General features: G+C 38.5%; 2 protein-coding genes across 3 annotated transcripts in view; one reads left to right on the top strand and one right to left on the bottom strand.

The window, feature by feature from the left end:
* The window catches only part of RB1 (RB transcriptional corepressor 1), a 73,112-nt gene extending 67,174 nt beyond the window's left edge, over positions 1-5,938 (top strand). Inside the window, exons 21-27 of the mRNA XM_017815086.1 lie at positions 469-573; positions 1,613-1,726; positions 1,811-1,977; positions 2,869-2,899; positions 3,226-3,368; positions 3,658-3,707; positions 4,668-5,938. Coding sequence (XP_017670575.1) covers positions 469-573; positions 1,613-1,726; positions 1,811-1,977; positions 2,869-2,899; positions 3,226-3,368; positions 3,658-3,707; positions 4,668-4,741 — 684 coding nt within the window. The 3' untranslated portion in view covers positions 4,742-5,938. The remainder of the gene's footprint in view (positions 1-468; positions 574-1,612; positions 1,727-1,810; positions 1,978-2,868; positions 2,900-3,225; positions 3,369-3,657; positions 3,708-4,667) is intronic.
* A 5,616-nt stretch (positions 5,939-11,554) lies between these two features.
* Positions 11,555-14,132, bottom strand: part of RCBTB2 (RCC1 and BTB domain containing protein 2) — a 33,133-nt gene continuing 30,555 nt past the window's right edge. For both annotated transcript variants that reach the window (XM_017815119.1, XM_017815120.1), the window contains one exon: positions 11,555-12,690. In XM_017815119.1, the coding sequence (XP_017670608.1) occupies positions 12,550-12,690 (141 nt within the window). In that variant the 3' untranslated portion in view covers positions 11,555-12,549. The remainder of the gene's footprint in view (positions 12,691-14,132) is intronic.

Consider the following 14,132-nt stretch of genomic DNA (forward strand, 5'->3'; position numbering starts at 1 on the left):
AGTTTTTATTTTTCTGTTGATCACTGAGAGGAGAACTTAATTTAGACTGAAGTCTCTTATCTCAGTTTTTTAAGCACTGGCAGTTACTCACTATGGCATTGTCAAATACCATTTTCATCTATTTCTAAAATAATGAAGAACACCACAATTTCTAATAATTTGCATAAGAAAATAATGATTTTCTTTGGGAAGACCACATGGGTGCCTGATAAATGTTTTGTTATTCTACTCTAAAATTGCAATGTGTGAAATGAGTTTTAGAAGATACTATCAGCTCTAGTTAGTTGATTGTCATACAGAAATAGAGGTAACAGTAGTTGACTTAGGTTCTGGGAGTTCTTATGAAGTTGAATTGCAGGCTAGTTTACAGAACACTAACAGTAACAGAAAGCTTATTTCTTAACTTGAAATGACGAAGCTGATTTCATTTTCTGCATTTTCAGTTGTCTTGTCTTGTTTCTTTAATAGATCATGATGTGTTCCATGTATGGCATATGCAAAGTAAAGAATATAGATCTTCGATTTAAAATAATAGTTTCGGCATACAAGGAGCTTTGCAACACAAATCAAGAGGTATGGAAGTTCTTGAAAGTTACTCCTCCATAAAAATGTTATAAACTAATTCTTTCTCTCTGAAATCAAAATAAAACAAACTACACTTGAACATACAAAAGAAACTTCTGCTTCACTGCATCTCCATTTTGTGGAGGAGAAAACGGAATCTAATACTAAATATCTTTTTTAAAGATTTTTTAAAGATTTGTTGCATAAATTAAACTTCATTCCATTTTTTTAAAGATACTAAATAATGGTTTATGATTTTATTTGGAGACTAGATGAAAGATTTATGTGTAGAGCTAATAGGATTTTCAAAAATAACACAAGTTCCTTTAGGAGTTAGCTAACTTCCCATGGAGCATTAAGGGAAGAGAAGCAGATAACTTTCTACAGAAGCCTTCAATAGAAATACGGTTTGATATGAAATAGAGATGTATGCTTATATATCAAACAGCTGAGTATGAATTAAAGTTGCAGGCTTAATTCTAACATTAAGAAGTTTCTTTCTTCATAGGAGCTTTCATGTACTGAAATTTTTGCACAACACAATAATTAAATCAATAGAAAAATCCTCACCAGTTAAAGGAACTGTAGGCATCCTTTGAGTAGCAGAGTTTCTCATAGTGTATTTGTGGATCTTGGCTAAACTCCAGACTTTGTCTCCAAGCCTATAGAACTATTTTATCCACATCAGGTCAGTAATGAGTTTTTTTAGCCTTCCACAGCATGCACAGTAGTCTAGACATTTTGACACATGTGTACGTGAAAGCAAAAGGAGCTTAAATTTGGAAAATGTTAGAACTGTGTTTGCACTAAGGGACTGTGCCAGCTAATGAAGTAGATGCTTCTACTGGTGTTCATACATGTTTGGAAAAAACCCCTAACAGTTTAGAACAGCTCTGAATAGTAGGTACAATGGCTTGCACACAGTCCACATGCCATCCTAGCTATTATCTAACACAGACTTTATGAATGGTTTTATAAGTTTGTCAAATGTAAAATTTTCATTTCTTTTTTTTTTTTAACTTGTGTATGATTTTCTCACCCTATGTAGACTTTTAAACGTGTTCTTATCCGGGAAGAACAATATGACTCCATTATAGTATTTTACAACTTAGTGTTTATGCAGAAGCTGAAAACAAACATTTTGCAGTATGCTTCCAACAGGGTAAGCCATTAGCTCTGTTCATTATTCAATGGACTAGAAATATATGGACAATAAAATCTTATGATTATTTTATTTTTCTTATAGCCTCCTACTCTGTCACCCATCCCACACATTCCTCGCAGCCCTTACCAGTTTTCTAACTCTCCTCGGCGTGTCCCTGCTGGCAACAACATCTACATCTCACCTTTGAAGAGCCCATACAAATTCTCTGATGGATTTCAGTCACCCACAAAGATGACTCCAAGGTCAAGGTAGGTTGTTGACAAGCATTTCTTTGACTAAATTAAAGGTACTCGGGGGATTTTAGTGGAAGCAAATTAGAAAACTGCAGTCTGTTTTCTCAGTAGTCTGTGGCTGTTATATCTTTTCTGGTTAAAAGTTTCTGTCCCCTATTTGAAACCTTTATTCATTTTTGAGTGGTTTTCTGTTGTGCTCAAGGAGGTTTTTGTTGATTGTTTTTTCCCTTTTTTTTTTTACACCCCCAGAGAGGAATTTCCTGACCTAGTTGCTTAAATGTTGTTGGCTTTGACTCTGGATCACACTCCTGAAAAACAGATGAGCTTTGTAAGCTTGTTCAAAGGGAAAACACTTTTTTGGAACAAAATGTTTATTTAGTTGGCTGAACAGAACATTTCAAAGTGTTGGTCAGTAGTTCTTAGTGGGTGAGGATGACAGCAAATGTGCCAGTTTTCCAGTGGCTTTTCAAACTAGGATCAAGTGAGTCCCAGTGCATCTGGCCCACTGTGTACCAAAGTTTAAATGTTACTGTGTATTTCAGGTTGAAGTCCTGCATGGTTTTGATTAGCAAACACTAAATGGTAAAGATGAAAGGATGATTGTCTGGGTACCCAGCACAGAAGGGTCTTCCTGGTGATAAGGGACAGACTGTGGGGTTCTCTGGTTCTTTTAAGCCACAGTTTCATTTCTGTCTGTGTGATACAGTTGATCTGGTGATTCAGCATTCACTGGCCCAGAGAAAAATATCTCACTGCAGTAAAGCACAGTATGAGTTTGCACTGTTAATGCAGAGAGAGAAGAAGGAACCATGTTGATGCCTCGTGCTAAACTCTGCAAATTAGTGGATGCTTCTGTGGTTGTTAAATGTAGCCTAATCTTAAACACTTCTCTTCTTCATTTGGCAGAATTTTGGTGTCAATTGGAGAATCGTTTGGGGTGAGTTTTAACATGTTTAATGTCTGGTCTTAAATGCGTGTAACTTTTGGAGGAATGAGACAACCTGCTCACATCTCTGGAACTGGCCAGTGAGTGTGTCTAATTAAATGTAGTAATTACGGGAAAGTTCTTTTAACTCCTTCCAAGTATCCAGATGCACTTTTAAAATGTGTTGCAGTTTATTTTAAGTTGCTGTGGCAGAAGCCAGGGTTCTTAAAACTCCACAGAGCTTTAGAACTCCTAATTTTTTTAGTGGATAATCTGGAAAGTTGGAATAATTTCAGGATTCACTGACAATTATTTCTCTCATTTTCTTGTCACTTCAGACTTCTGAAAAGTTTCAAAAAATAAACCAGATGTTGTGCAACAGTGACGGCCAGCTGAAGCGCAGCGCAGAAGTAAGTGCTGCTCCGAAGCCACTGAAGAGGCTGCGCTTTGATATAGAGGGGCAAGACGAGGCGGATGGAAGGTGAGACTGTCCTTGGCTTTTCGGTAATCTTACATATATTTAGTTCTTGGGGCCTTCCATCCTAACTTCTTCCCGATATCCTGACTTGTGTTAATTTATGAACTTCAGGAACTGTATTAAATGAGATGGCAGCATCATGCTTCCCAATTAGACGCTTTGATGTCAGAAGTGAAGGATTTATTCAGCGTGTGTAAGAGAAGACGATAACACTGAAATGAACTAACCTTAATTTAAAGTTTAGGATAAAGAGGTATTTTTATTGACTTAATCATATGGTTTCTGTCTGCAGCAAACACCTACCCCAGGAGTCCAAGTTCCAACAAAAGCTTGCAGAAATGAGTAAGTATTATTTTCCTCATAAACTGCACAGCAGTGAGTGCCTTGGATAGAACAGTTTGGGCCCACTCAGGTGAAAATGTTCAACACTGATGTCATTTGGGTAACTTGCTTGGGTTTTTTAAAAATGCAGATTACAAAATGGAAATTTACATACACAGGAAAATGCTTCATGTAGTTTTGTTTGTTGCTTTGCTGTCTTTTATACTGTGGATTAGCATTTCTATCAGATTTTATGGGATCAGTTTTCTGTTTTTTCAAATGAAACTCAGATCTAGCTCAGGGAAAGCAAATCAACCCCATCCCCACATGAGTTGTATTTTCTGCTCCCGAGAAGGAGCACACTTGGTCTGGCCAGGCATTCTCACTGTCTAGTGGAATCTGAGCTCTGTAGCTGAGCAGATTTGCCCATTAAAAACTCTGACCTTGCTCATCAAGATAGGTATGAGTGTGGATCTGGGCACCTCTCCTTTATTTTAAGGTAGGGGAAATATTTCAGTGTTTACTTGTGTCAGAGGTTGAGAAGGAGAGTTCTGTCTCATGTCCAGTGGTGTTAGTGTGTGTCACTGAGGGGAAAAGGCATTTCCTGGCCAGCTGGCTTTGGGATGTGGGCACTGCTCAACCTACAGCATCTGCCTGGCAACAAAGCAAGATTCCCTGTGTGATACCATCTGCCCACCTCAAGGATGCAAATGGACACAGTGAGGGTACAGAAACAATGAGAACTTGAGTAAACAGGTGGAAGAAATTTTCTAAGATGTGTAAGATTTAGCAAGAATTGCCAAAGCAATGCAGAATTAGGTGTTTATTTTATAATGAAGGATTTGGTTTATTTAGAATTCAGAATAGTGTACTTCTATTCCATGTGTCATTACAAATTTTTACAATAATCAGTCCAAAGTAATTATGAAGAAAATGATTTAATTTCATTCTTTTTGGTTTTGGTGTTGTTTTTTTTTCTAGCATCTACTCGAACAAGAATGCAAAAGCAGAAGCTGAATGATGGAAATGATACCTTAGCCAGTGAAGAAAAGTGAGATTCTTCTCAGGACCAGGGGCTGCACTGCTGGCCCTCTTAGATTGTTTTTGTTTTACAGCCTTCATTAATAGAGTTGCATTTTTAGTTGCTTTTTATTCCAAACTGCTAGTTTGAAAGCATTTGTACTTCTTAAATTGTTAAATGTTTTTCATGATACCTTTACCTTATGATGTAGCATATATACAATATAAGCCACTGAATTTAATTTATATATATATTTGAGGGTTTTAAAAACAGAGTTGTAAGGTTTCTGAATTTCCTGTTGGAGAGTTACTGATATAAGCCAATCCAGTCTCCTTGGATTGAATTCTTTCTGCCTAAAGATGAAATGTTAGCTAGTATGATATGAAGTGCACTAATTTTGTTTCTTAGATTTGATTTTTAGATTTTCATTACTTGCAAATTTTTAAAATGAGGGGCCAGATACTGCAAAGATTTCTGTCTCTGTACATAGCTAGCGCATCAAGTTCCCGTTAACTTAAACTGGACAGCAGTCGTAGGCCTTGCGGAGTGTGGGCCTCGCCTCAGAAGTACAGCCTGAGTTCAAAGTGAAATCATTACGCAGCCGTACTACTGAAACCAGTACTTGGCATTTTGCAGTTTTCCAGTGTAATTTCAGAGGGCAGTTAGACTCTCCATCAGTTTGAAGTTCACAAAATATGATTCCCACAGAGATTCATCCCAGAATCCTACAGAGAATCTTCCCGGAAGCTGAAGCCTCTTTCCGTATGCAGAGTAATTGATGTGCACTTATTCTTACCTTGGAAAGTCTCAAAAGAAAAAAAAAAACAAACAAACAAACAAACCTAAACCTCACCTGGTACACATAAGAATTCAAAATTCTAATAATGTAGAATTTTCTTGATTTTTCTCAAATTTTTACCTAACTGTAGCCAAGCAAAACAGCTTGAGAAGCAGCTGAAGGCTGAGTGACTCCATTTGGGTTCCAGGTGAGAGTAGCCTGAACTCTAAAAGCACAGGGCATCTCCTGTTGGCCTTACTGCAGCCTGCACAAAAGCTGAATGGGTGAACCCCTGTTGGGAAAATCAATCTGCCTTATTTTACTGAAAAGGCAGTTAATTGGGCAATTTGTGAATGGTTGCAACTAGCAAAAAAAAAACAAAAAACAACTCAACTTTTTGTCATCTTTTGTATTTGTAAGTTTCTGATTCAGATACTGGAATTTTTCTTTCAATGACTAAGCTTTGTAAAATACACATAACAAAAGCACATTTTTTACTTCCAGTAGATTAAAATATAAGCAAATGTCTTGCTTTAAAATGACCAATTTTTATGGAATTTAGCTTTTGCAGCTACTTAAATTAAAAACAGTTACAGTAGAAAAGCATGGTGTTCATGACACAAACGTTCTAAACCAACATCTTCTCCAAGTAGCTCATTTACAGGTTGTTTAGCTGACCCTAGAGTACTTACAGTAGGATTTTTTTAAAGATCTATTCGAAGCTAATCCTAGAGCTACTAAAAATTCTACGAGCAGCACACTGATGTGTAAATGAATGTTAAAATAATATTGAGGGGTTTTTTAGACTCAGTACAGCTTCAGCGTTCTTCCTGAAAAATGTACAGAAGTTTTAAGAGTACCTTATGTTTATTTTCTCACTTTTTGCAGAGTTTTACAGAAAGAATGTATCTTAGCATTGGGGTACACTGACTTAAGCTCTGTTACAGTAGTCAGGGTTCTTCCTTTGGTGAGGGGAAGAATACAGAGTCCAGTACCTAAACAGATTCATTATTTCTTTACTGTGACAATGTATTTTTTTGTTCAAACAGACTGAAGGCTTTACATGAAAAGTATGATAATATTTTATAAAACTAATCAGTTTCTCTCCTTTCAAGATAAATAAAATAGCTTTTAAAAGATTTATAGTCAGTAGTTTTCTTTTACTAGATGGGAAGGTGACTTCATATGGTGATGATGTGCTCCTGTATCACACCATGACTCTGCAGCTGAGACAAGCAGAGGTCACTCCATCTCCAGTGATTACGTTTGCGTGCAGAGGTCCAAAGAGTTGCATGTTTGGGCTTGTGGTTACCTTCAGAGGCTTCCATGGGATGTTCTGGAAATAGTCTCACCAGACCTTGTAGCAGGGTCACTGTTGGTAATGCTGGCAGATGCAGGCCTGTAGCATCTGGGTCATTGTCATGGCTCTTGCGTGGTCCTTCAGGAGGTTGATGTCTGCATCTAGAAGCGTTCCCATCATGAGTTGAGGAAGGTTTAGGTTGGATAGCAGGAAAAGATTCTTCACCCAGAAAGCAGCTGGGCACTGGAACAGGCTCCCCAGGGAAGTGGTTGTGGCACCAAGCCTGCCAGAGTTCAAGAAGCATTTGGATAACACTTTCTGGCACATAGTGTGACTCTTGGGGTGTCCTATGCAGTTCCTCGAGTTGGACTCGATGATCATAAAGGGTCCCTTCCCACTCACCATATTCTATGATTTCACCACCCTGCTTTTCATAAGCAATTCCTTTGCTCTCAAAACTGCTGGTAGTAGCCAGAGTACCAAGCTCCAGTGTCAGCCACCATGGCTTTGGTGTTTGGCTGTGGGCACATCAGCCTCAGGCTCCCTGTCCCTGCTTTTTTAGAGTCCAGAGGTGCTTGTGACTCATGACACTGCTGAGCCTGCAGGGCTGTTTATAGCATCAGTGTTCAGGACAATGTTTAGGGCACAAAGTGCACTGGCTAGCTTGCCAGTTCCTGCCCCCTCCAAAAAAAGCATTTTCAGAGTCTTTTTTTAAACAGATATGTATCCAAATAAGCATATGTTGAAACTAATGGCTTTTTATCAGATATATGGAAATCTTACCATTTGACAGCACTTTTCTCAGAGCAAGACCTTGTACTAAAAATGGCTTGGAATATTGCAACTGTGTTCTAGGAAAAAAGAAAATTAGGATTCACAGCAGAAGAGTTGGACAAAAAATGTTATGGGCATTTTAGGTGCCTAACGGTAAACGTTGCACCACTGGTTGAATAATAATCACTGTGGAGAAACATAAATTTCTGGAGAAAATATGTCCCTGCCTAAAACTTACATGTAAGATGAGATCAGGTGAATTGAATCTTGGAAAGGCTTGTTTCTGTCCATTAATGCTTAAAGGAATTTAATCTATTGGCTTGGCTGTGTAGCCATCTGAAGACTGATGAGCTGATTCCCAGCCTCTTCATTTGCTGTTCTATACCTTCATCTCTTCCTTTTGTCCACTGTTTCCAAATGAATGCTGTTTGTTCTTATGTGTCACAGGAACTTATTTTTCCTCACTGCATTTGACTTGCAAGTGAAGAATTTTGTGTTTAGGCAGTGCTAGTCCAGAAGTACTGTAGTAAAGAGCAAGTTCCTCACAGGTGCGGGAACAGCCATGGGAATGTGTAAAACTGCACATTTTCAAGTACAGGAGTGGCTGGAGAAGGTGATGGTTGTGTGATACCAGTACAAAGTACCAGCTGAAATATTTTAAATTGTAACAAGCTGGTCATAATGTGCATTTGCTTAAGAAACAATGATTAGTGTTCTGAGGACCATTTTATTAATCATTAAGTCACTAGGGCATTAATTTCTTTGGAAGGTGGAATACACTTGCATAAATTATCCAGCTTACAAATGTGTTATCTCGTGATAATGATTTCCTGAAGAACACAAATAGCCTTTAAGGTACCTCTGTGAAATATTATCTGGTTTAATTAACTACATAGTCAACTTAGTCTACAAGCATCAAACTTTCTTCATTTCTACTGAAAAGAATAGAAAAAATCCCACTCATACTCTTTTAAATATTATGGCCTTTTTATTAATGATCTGTTAAACCAGGTAAGTTTATAAAGAAACAAAAATTCAAAACATATATTTAGATTCAGGCTGTAAACTTTCTACATCATTACAGAATCACAGAATATGCTGAGTTGGAAGGGACCCAAAGGATCATTGAGTCCAACTCCTGGCCCTGCACTGGACTATCTCCAAGAGTCACACCATGGGCCCAGGAGTATTGTCCAAATGCTTCTTGAACTCTGTCAGGCTTGGTGCTGTGACCACTGCCCTGGGGAGCCTGTTCCACTGCCCAACCACCCTCTGGGTGAGGAATGTTTTTCTAATATCCAACCTAAACCTCCCCTGACACAACTTCAGACCATTCCCTCAGGTTCTGTCACTGGTCACCACAGAGAAGAGATCAGTGCCTGCCCCTCTTCTTCCTCTCATGAGGAAGTTGTGGACTGCAATGAGGTCTCCCCTCAGTCTCCTCCAGGCTGAACAGACCAAGTGACCTCAGCCGCTCCTCATACAGCTTCCCCTCTAGGCCCTTCACCATCTCCATTGCTCTCCTTTGGACAATGAGTCCTGCCTCTATGGGGTAAGTAGATACTGTGTTTTACAAGGAAAGCCCATGGAAATTGTTCAGATCATATAAAAACAGCAGTTTACTTAGTTATCAGGCATTGTAACAAAACTCTACAGCTGGCTACTATATGACAATGCAGTGCTGGCTTGTAGCTTCAGTAACTTAGGAGAACCTTTAAATGACCCTCCCTCTGTAATTTCTTTTTCTTTCAAATTCCATTTGACTCCCTTTCTACTAAGTGGAACACTGCTCTTTATTTAAATCCCAGACACAGTTTACGCTTGACCATATTTTCACTCTTTAATAAATACCTTTTGTCTGTGGCGTCCTAAAACAGAACAATACTTAATTGTATTACATAATTTACCCAGCGAGATCCACAAACACAAGTTTGTTGCAGACTATCTCACAATGGTAAAATGCATCCTTACTTTCTTCCGAAATGTCCCGTGGTTAGGTTTCAAGCACATATTTACATACACCCATCCACATTTAACCACCTAAGCCAGTATGTTTTTTTAAACATTGAGCTTTAAGTGCCCAAGAAAGTGCATGCAACAAAAGTTAAACAAATTAAATAAATAACTGTCTCTAGGAATGTAACACTATCACATCCAGGTCACATGATACAGATGTTATGTATAAATGGCAACACTGACACATTGAATCTTTCACCCTCATTCAGTCCAGAGATGCTTTTTCTCAAGATTACAGGCTTTGTCAATTACTTTGAAATTGCATCTGGGCTTTAATGTGTACAGTCGTTTGGGAATTATGAGGAGGAAGGAAATAAATTGGAAAAAATGGCACTATTGTTTATATTAAGCTAAAAATGCCTTGTTTCAAGTAGCATGTCACTTTGATTGCCGTAAGTGTTCATCTACTGTGTTATGAACTTGAGTCAATGCAGGAGGGTGGTATCCCTCTCCAGCACTATCATTCCATGGAATAGTATCTCCAGGGAGCCACAGAATGTTTTTTATTAGATGTTGAGTCAAAACCCCCATAATTTCATATTTACAGTTTTGGTTTGTTTCTTTAAGTAAAGCAACAGAAACATCTGCAGAGACCTTTTATAGTACATGTCTTAGGAAGGCTGAAGTGACCACAGAAAGGCCATTACCAGAGGTATGGTTGCCCAGCTGGTTCCAGTTCCCAGTAGACTGGCTGTATGCCATCATAATGCCATCTGTATGGAACAGGGACTGGTACAAGCTGCTGCCCGAAGGCTGGGCTGTGGTAGTACACCCTCATTCTGTGTGCTGCTACAGCTAAGGAAGTGCTGGGAGGTGAGTCTGGCAGATCATATGCCCAGAACTGAAAAGGGGAAACTTCAGCCATCCCAGGCTTAACCAGGGATATACAGCCTTGGCTTACACAGGATCCCTTGTGTGTATGCTTTGGTATGATCAGTGCTGGGCTATAGCACACAAGGTTTGCAGTAAAGTTGTGCCCTACCATGATACTGTTTTACTGTCTGCATTAGCCTCTATTTGTGTACTGGCATCAAGTGCTTTTCAACACAAACTTAGCAAAACTGATCTCTTCCCCCAGCAAAGTTGTGGTTTTGATGAAACTGCAAAGGATGTACTGTAAAGGTTTTGAGCACTTCTGTTTGAATACAAAATACAGACACAACTGCTGAAGTATGGACTTACCCTGCTGGAGGGAGTTGTACTAGTCATAGAGTGGGTGGCAGAATTTGCTTGTTAGCCATAGGTGATCCAATATACTTCTAGTGAAAGTCTGAGGCAAATGTCTCAAACACAATTAAATATTTACCACAACATTTTCAAAAATATTTGATCATCGCCCTCTTCATAAGTAAATCCTGCTGTCTGCATGCTTCACCCTTCCAACTCACACCCACAAGGTCTGATGTGAAGAGGGGCAATACTCATTACTTCTCATCTTTTCTTCTGGAGTATGTGCTGCTCCTTTTCCTACTGCTCCTCAAAGAACAGGATTGTTTGAGAAATGAGCCTCCAATACAGTAAAGAACAGTTATTTCTACTTTAGAAATGAAGATGTGATCATTTAAGGGAATTAGTTTCTTAGAAACCACATCTGAGGATTATAAAAAGTCATTGAAGGATTCAGTGGAACAGCAGGAAGGTCACATGACTGTATTAGTGTACTGAGCCTAGTCATCCAGCTTCTTGTCTTCCCCATTTGTAAAATACTGCAAAAGGCACTTGAAGTCACTTCACTCAGTCAAAATTTTAAGAGAAATAAATGCTCAGGGTTAATTCAGAGTTACCTCTTGGAAAATTAAAGAAAATGCTCCATAAGCTTCACATCTTTTGTAACGGGGCAAACCTTCCTCTGTGCAGCACTGAGTGGGGTTTTCATCTTAACTCACTTCAGTCAGTTAGAAAATAAGCATCTACTCTACCTTAGCCATTGCTCATCAGTGATGGGAGAGAGGCATGTCCAGAGGGCAACTCCTCTCTCCTAAACAGAATTTGAAACAATGTATTTGGACAAGGTGTCTTTATTGCCATGTGGAAACTACTGTGAGTTTCACTCTTAGGATTTGATTGTAAGGCCCATGTTACCACTTCGAAACCACCTTTTTCTCAGTTTTTCTGAAGAAGGTCTATCTCAGGACAGATAGCAAGACAGGCATAAATAAACCTCAAGCAGAACTCCTTTTCTTGAAATTTTGTTTGGGTTTGCAACTAAATTATTTTCTTGGTAGTAAAACTCACAGCACGAGAATTCACATCCAGACAAATAGAGTGAATGCTTCCTGGCCCCTTCCTGGCCCACTAGAGTGCCAAGAACTGTGTTCAGTGTAATGGAAAGGGAGATTCTTTTCATTCTGCCTAAACAGTGGACATAAATGCTGGAAACTCAAAGCTGTAATATCCTGCTGAAGCTCCTCATAAATAAACTCCAAATAAACAGCAACTGAGATATATCCTCCTGCCAGTCAGAAAGCCTCATGCTAACGCATTTATATTACTTTATCATATGTTCAGAAAAACAAGTTTGGATCTTCACTGGATGATAAACCAGACAAAAAGAAGCCCACTATGACATATTAACTTACTTTTAAAAGTACACTATGAAAGTTTTAGCAGCAAACAGGTTACTGTCCCATAAAATCCAAATGCACATTGTTTAAAAAAAAATTAAAAAATCAAACCAAACAGAGCAGATAACGATAGATTTGTTTGCTTGACTTTGAGTGGGAAAGAGTAATTTCTGCATTAGATTTTTGGGTTAAAATCTCATGGCTGTTGGCAATGAACAGTTACCACACATCTATGCTGTAGCCTTCTTTACAAAACCTGCATGTTAGTGGACTTTTACACATTTCTTAAGCTGATGGACACTGAGACTTTCTTTCCAAACCACTGCACATTCTGACCATGGAGAAGTTCTCCAAAGAAGTGTTTCCAGGAGGGAAGAGAACACACTCTTCAGCTTGGTGTTAGTCAGACCTCAGTTTCGGAATGCTCCCACTCTGCTTGCTTTGCTAATGAAGTTTTTCAGGAGGTCGTGGTCCATTTCTGCAAAGCCTTGAGTTTGTGTAACAACAGTTAAATGGTTTATGCAAAATCTGAAGCAAAATTCTTCCAAGTCCTAGGAACAAATTGAGATAATCTGTAATATGAATGACTGATAAAAAATATTATTATTATTATTTGTTTCAAAAACTGTCATTTAATTAGCACAGAACATACCAGACTGTTCATACCAACCCCTTTTCTAATCTGTTTGATGAAATCACAAATGATAGGAAGAAATTTGTTCACAGAAATTATTCAACAAACCCCTTTGAGAAAACAAGAATAGCCACCTAAATAAAATCAAGAACTCCATCACATTTACTGAGGTCATTAGAAAAGTTACCAGTAAGAGAAACCATCAGTTTTTCCCACATAGAACTACTAGAGCATCAATAACTCCTTTCTTTTCCTTCCTGCCCTGAATTCAGTAGTGGTCCTTTAAAAAATAGCAGATATTCTAGTCTTGCTGCAAATAAAAGCAAAATATGATGCAATATTCGATGATGCTCACTGAACACAAACTGGATGTTAGGATACACATGCCTTTTGTGGCAAACCTAGGAATTGTATCCCCCATCCACTGGGATTCCTAGATAGCAAAAAAGGTTCTGGCTTGTCCTGGTCAGGCCGAAACAGGATGCTCAGATGTTCAGCACAGGTCAGGTACAAGCCATTAAGCCATACAACCATGATTTCATGCAGCGAACTTTGCCCACTCAAACTCCTCACGACAGTGGCAATCCTTCTCTCCATGCACTGGATCAGCCTCCTTTAGTTGGTTCCTATGCACCAACTTGCTCTGAAGCAAAATGAATTACCTTCTGCAGGAAGCAGAGCTGGAGCCAGCAGCAAGGCAAATCTAAATTGGCAGTATGATCCATAAGCTATGAACTCCTCAAGGGTTACAGCAAAAAGAGGTCTTTTAACCTATGCCAATGTGATTCTATGTTAACTACACTAACATTGCAGCCTGGAGATTAATAGTACAAAGATACTCAGCAGAATACTTGTGCATTTTCCCTTTGAAACCTTTTCCTTAGATTCCATGTTTCAAGTCTATTTCCCCTGTCAAGATGTTACTAAAGCTTTAACAGAAGCACAAAATATCCTTCAAGAAATAAGGTATAACAAGTATGCACAGGAAGTCAATTGGATCTCTCATCAACAAATACTGGAAAAGTAAGAAAAGGAATGAGAATAGAAGAAGCAGCAAAAAACCACAGAGGAAACAAAAAATGTAGAAGATCAAAGACAATGACAGCAGACCTGAATGGTACTGCCAGAACCTCAGTTGCTTTACAGTCAGTGTGTGAACTTTTATGCTAACTGAAATGAACAGCAGCTGCCTTTTCTGGTGCTGATATGAAGAGGACCATAGATGATAAAAAATTCTGGTCACTACTTTTGCAGTTTCAAGAAATACTGTATCTTTATTCTGTTGTATAGAAAATGAATAATTAAAATTTGCTGCAGTGTATATTAGAAATATGCTTTAAAATAACTTGTAGCAGCAAC

The sequence above is a fragment of the Lepidothrix coronata genome, unplaced genomic scaffold (assembly GCF_001604755.1).
Source record: "Lepidothrix coronata isolate B3197 unplaced genomic scaffold, Lepidothrix_coronata-1.0 Scaffold48, whole genome shotgun sequence".
Classification (NCBI taxonomy): Eukaryota; Metazoa; Chordata; class Aves; order Passeriformes; family Pipridae; genus Lepidothrix; species Lepidothrix coronata.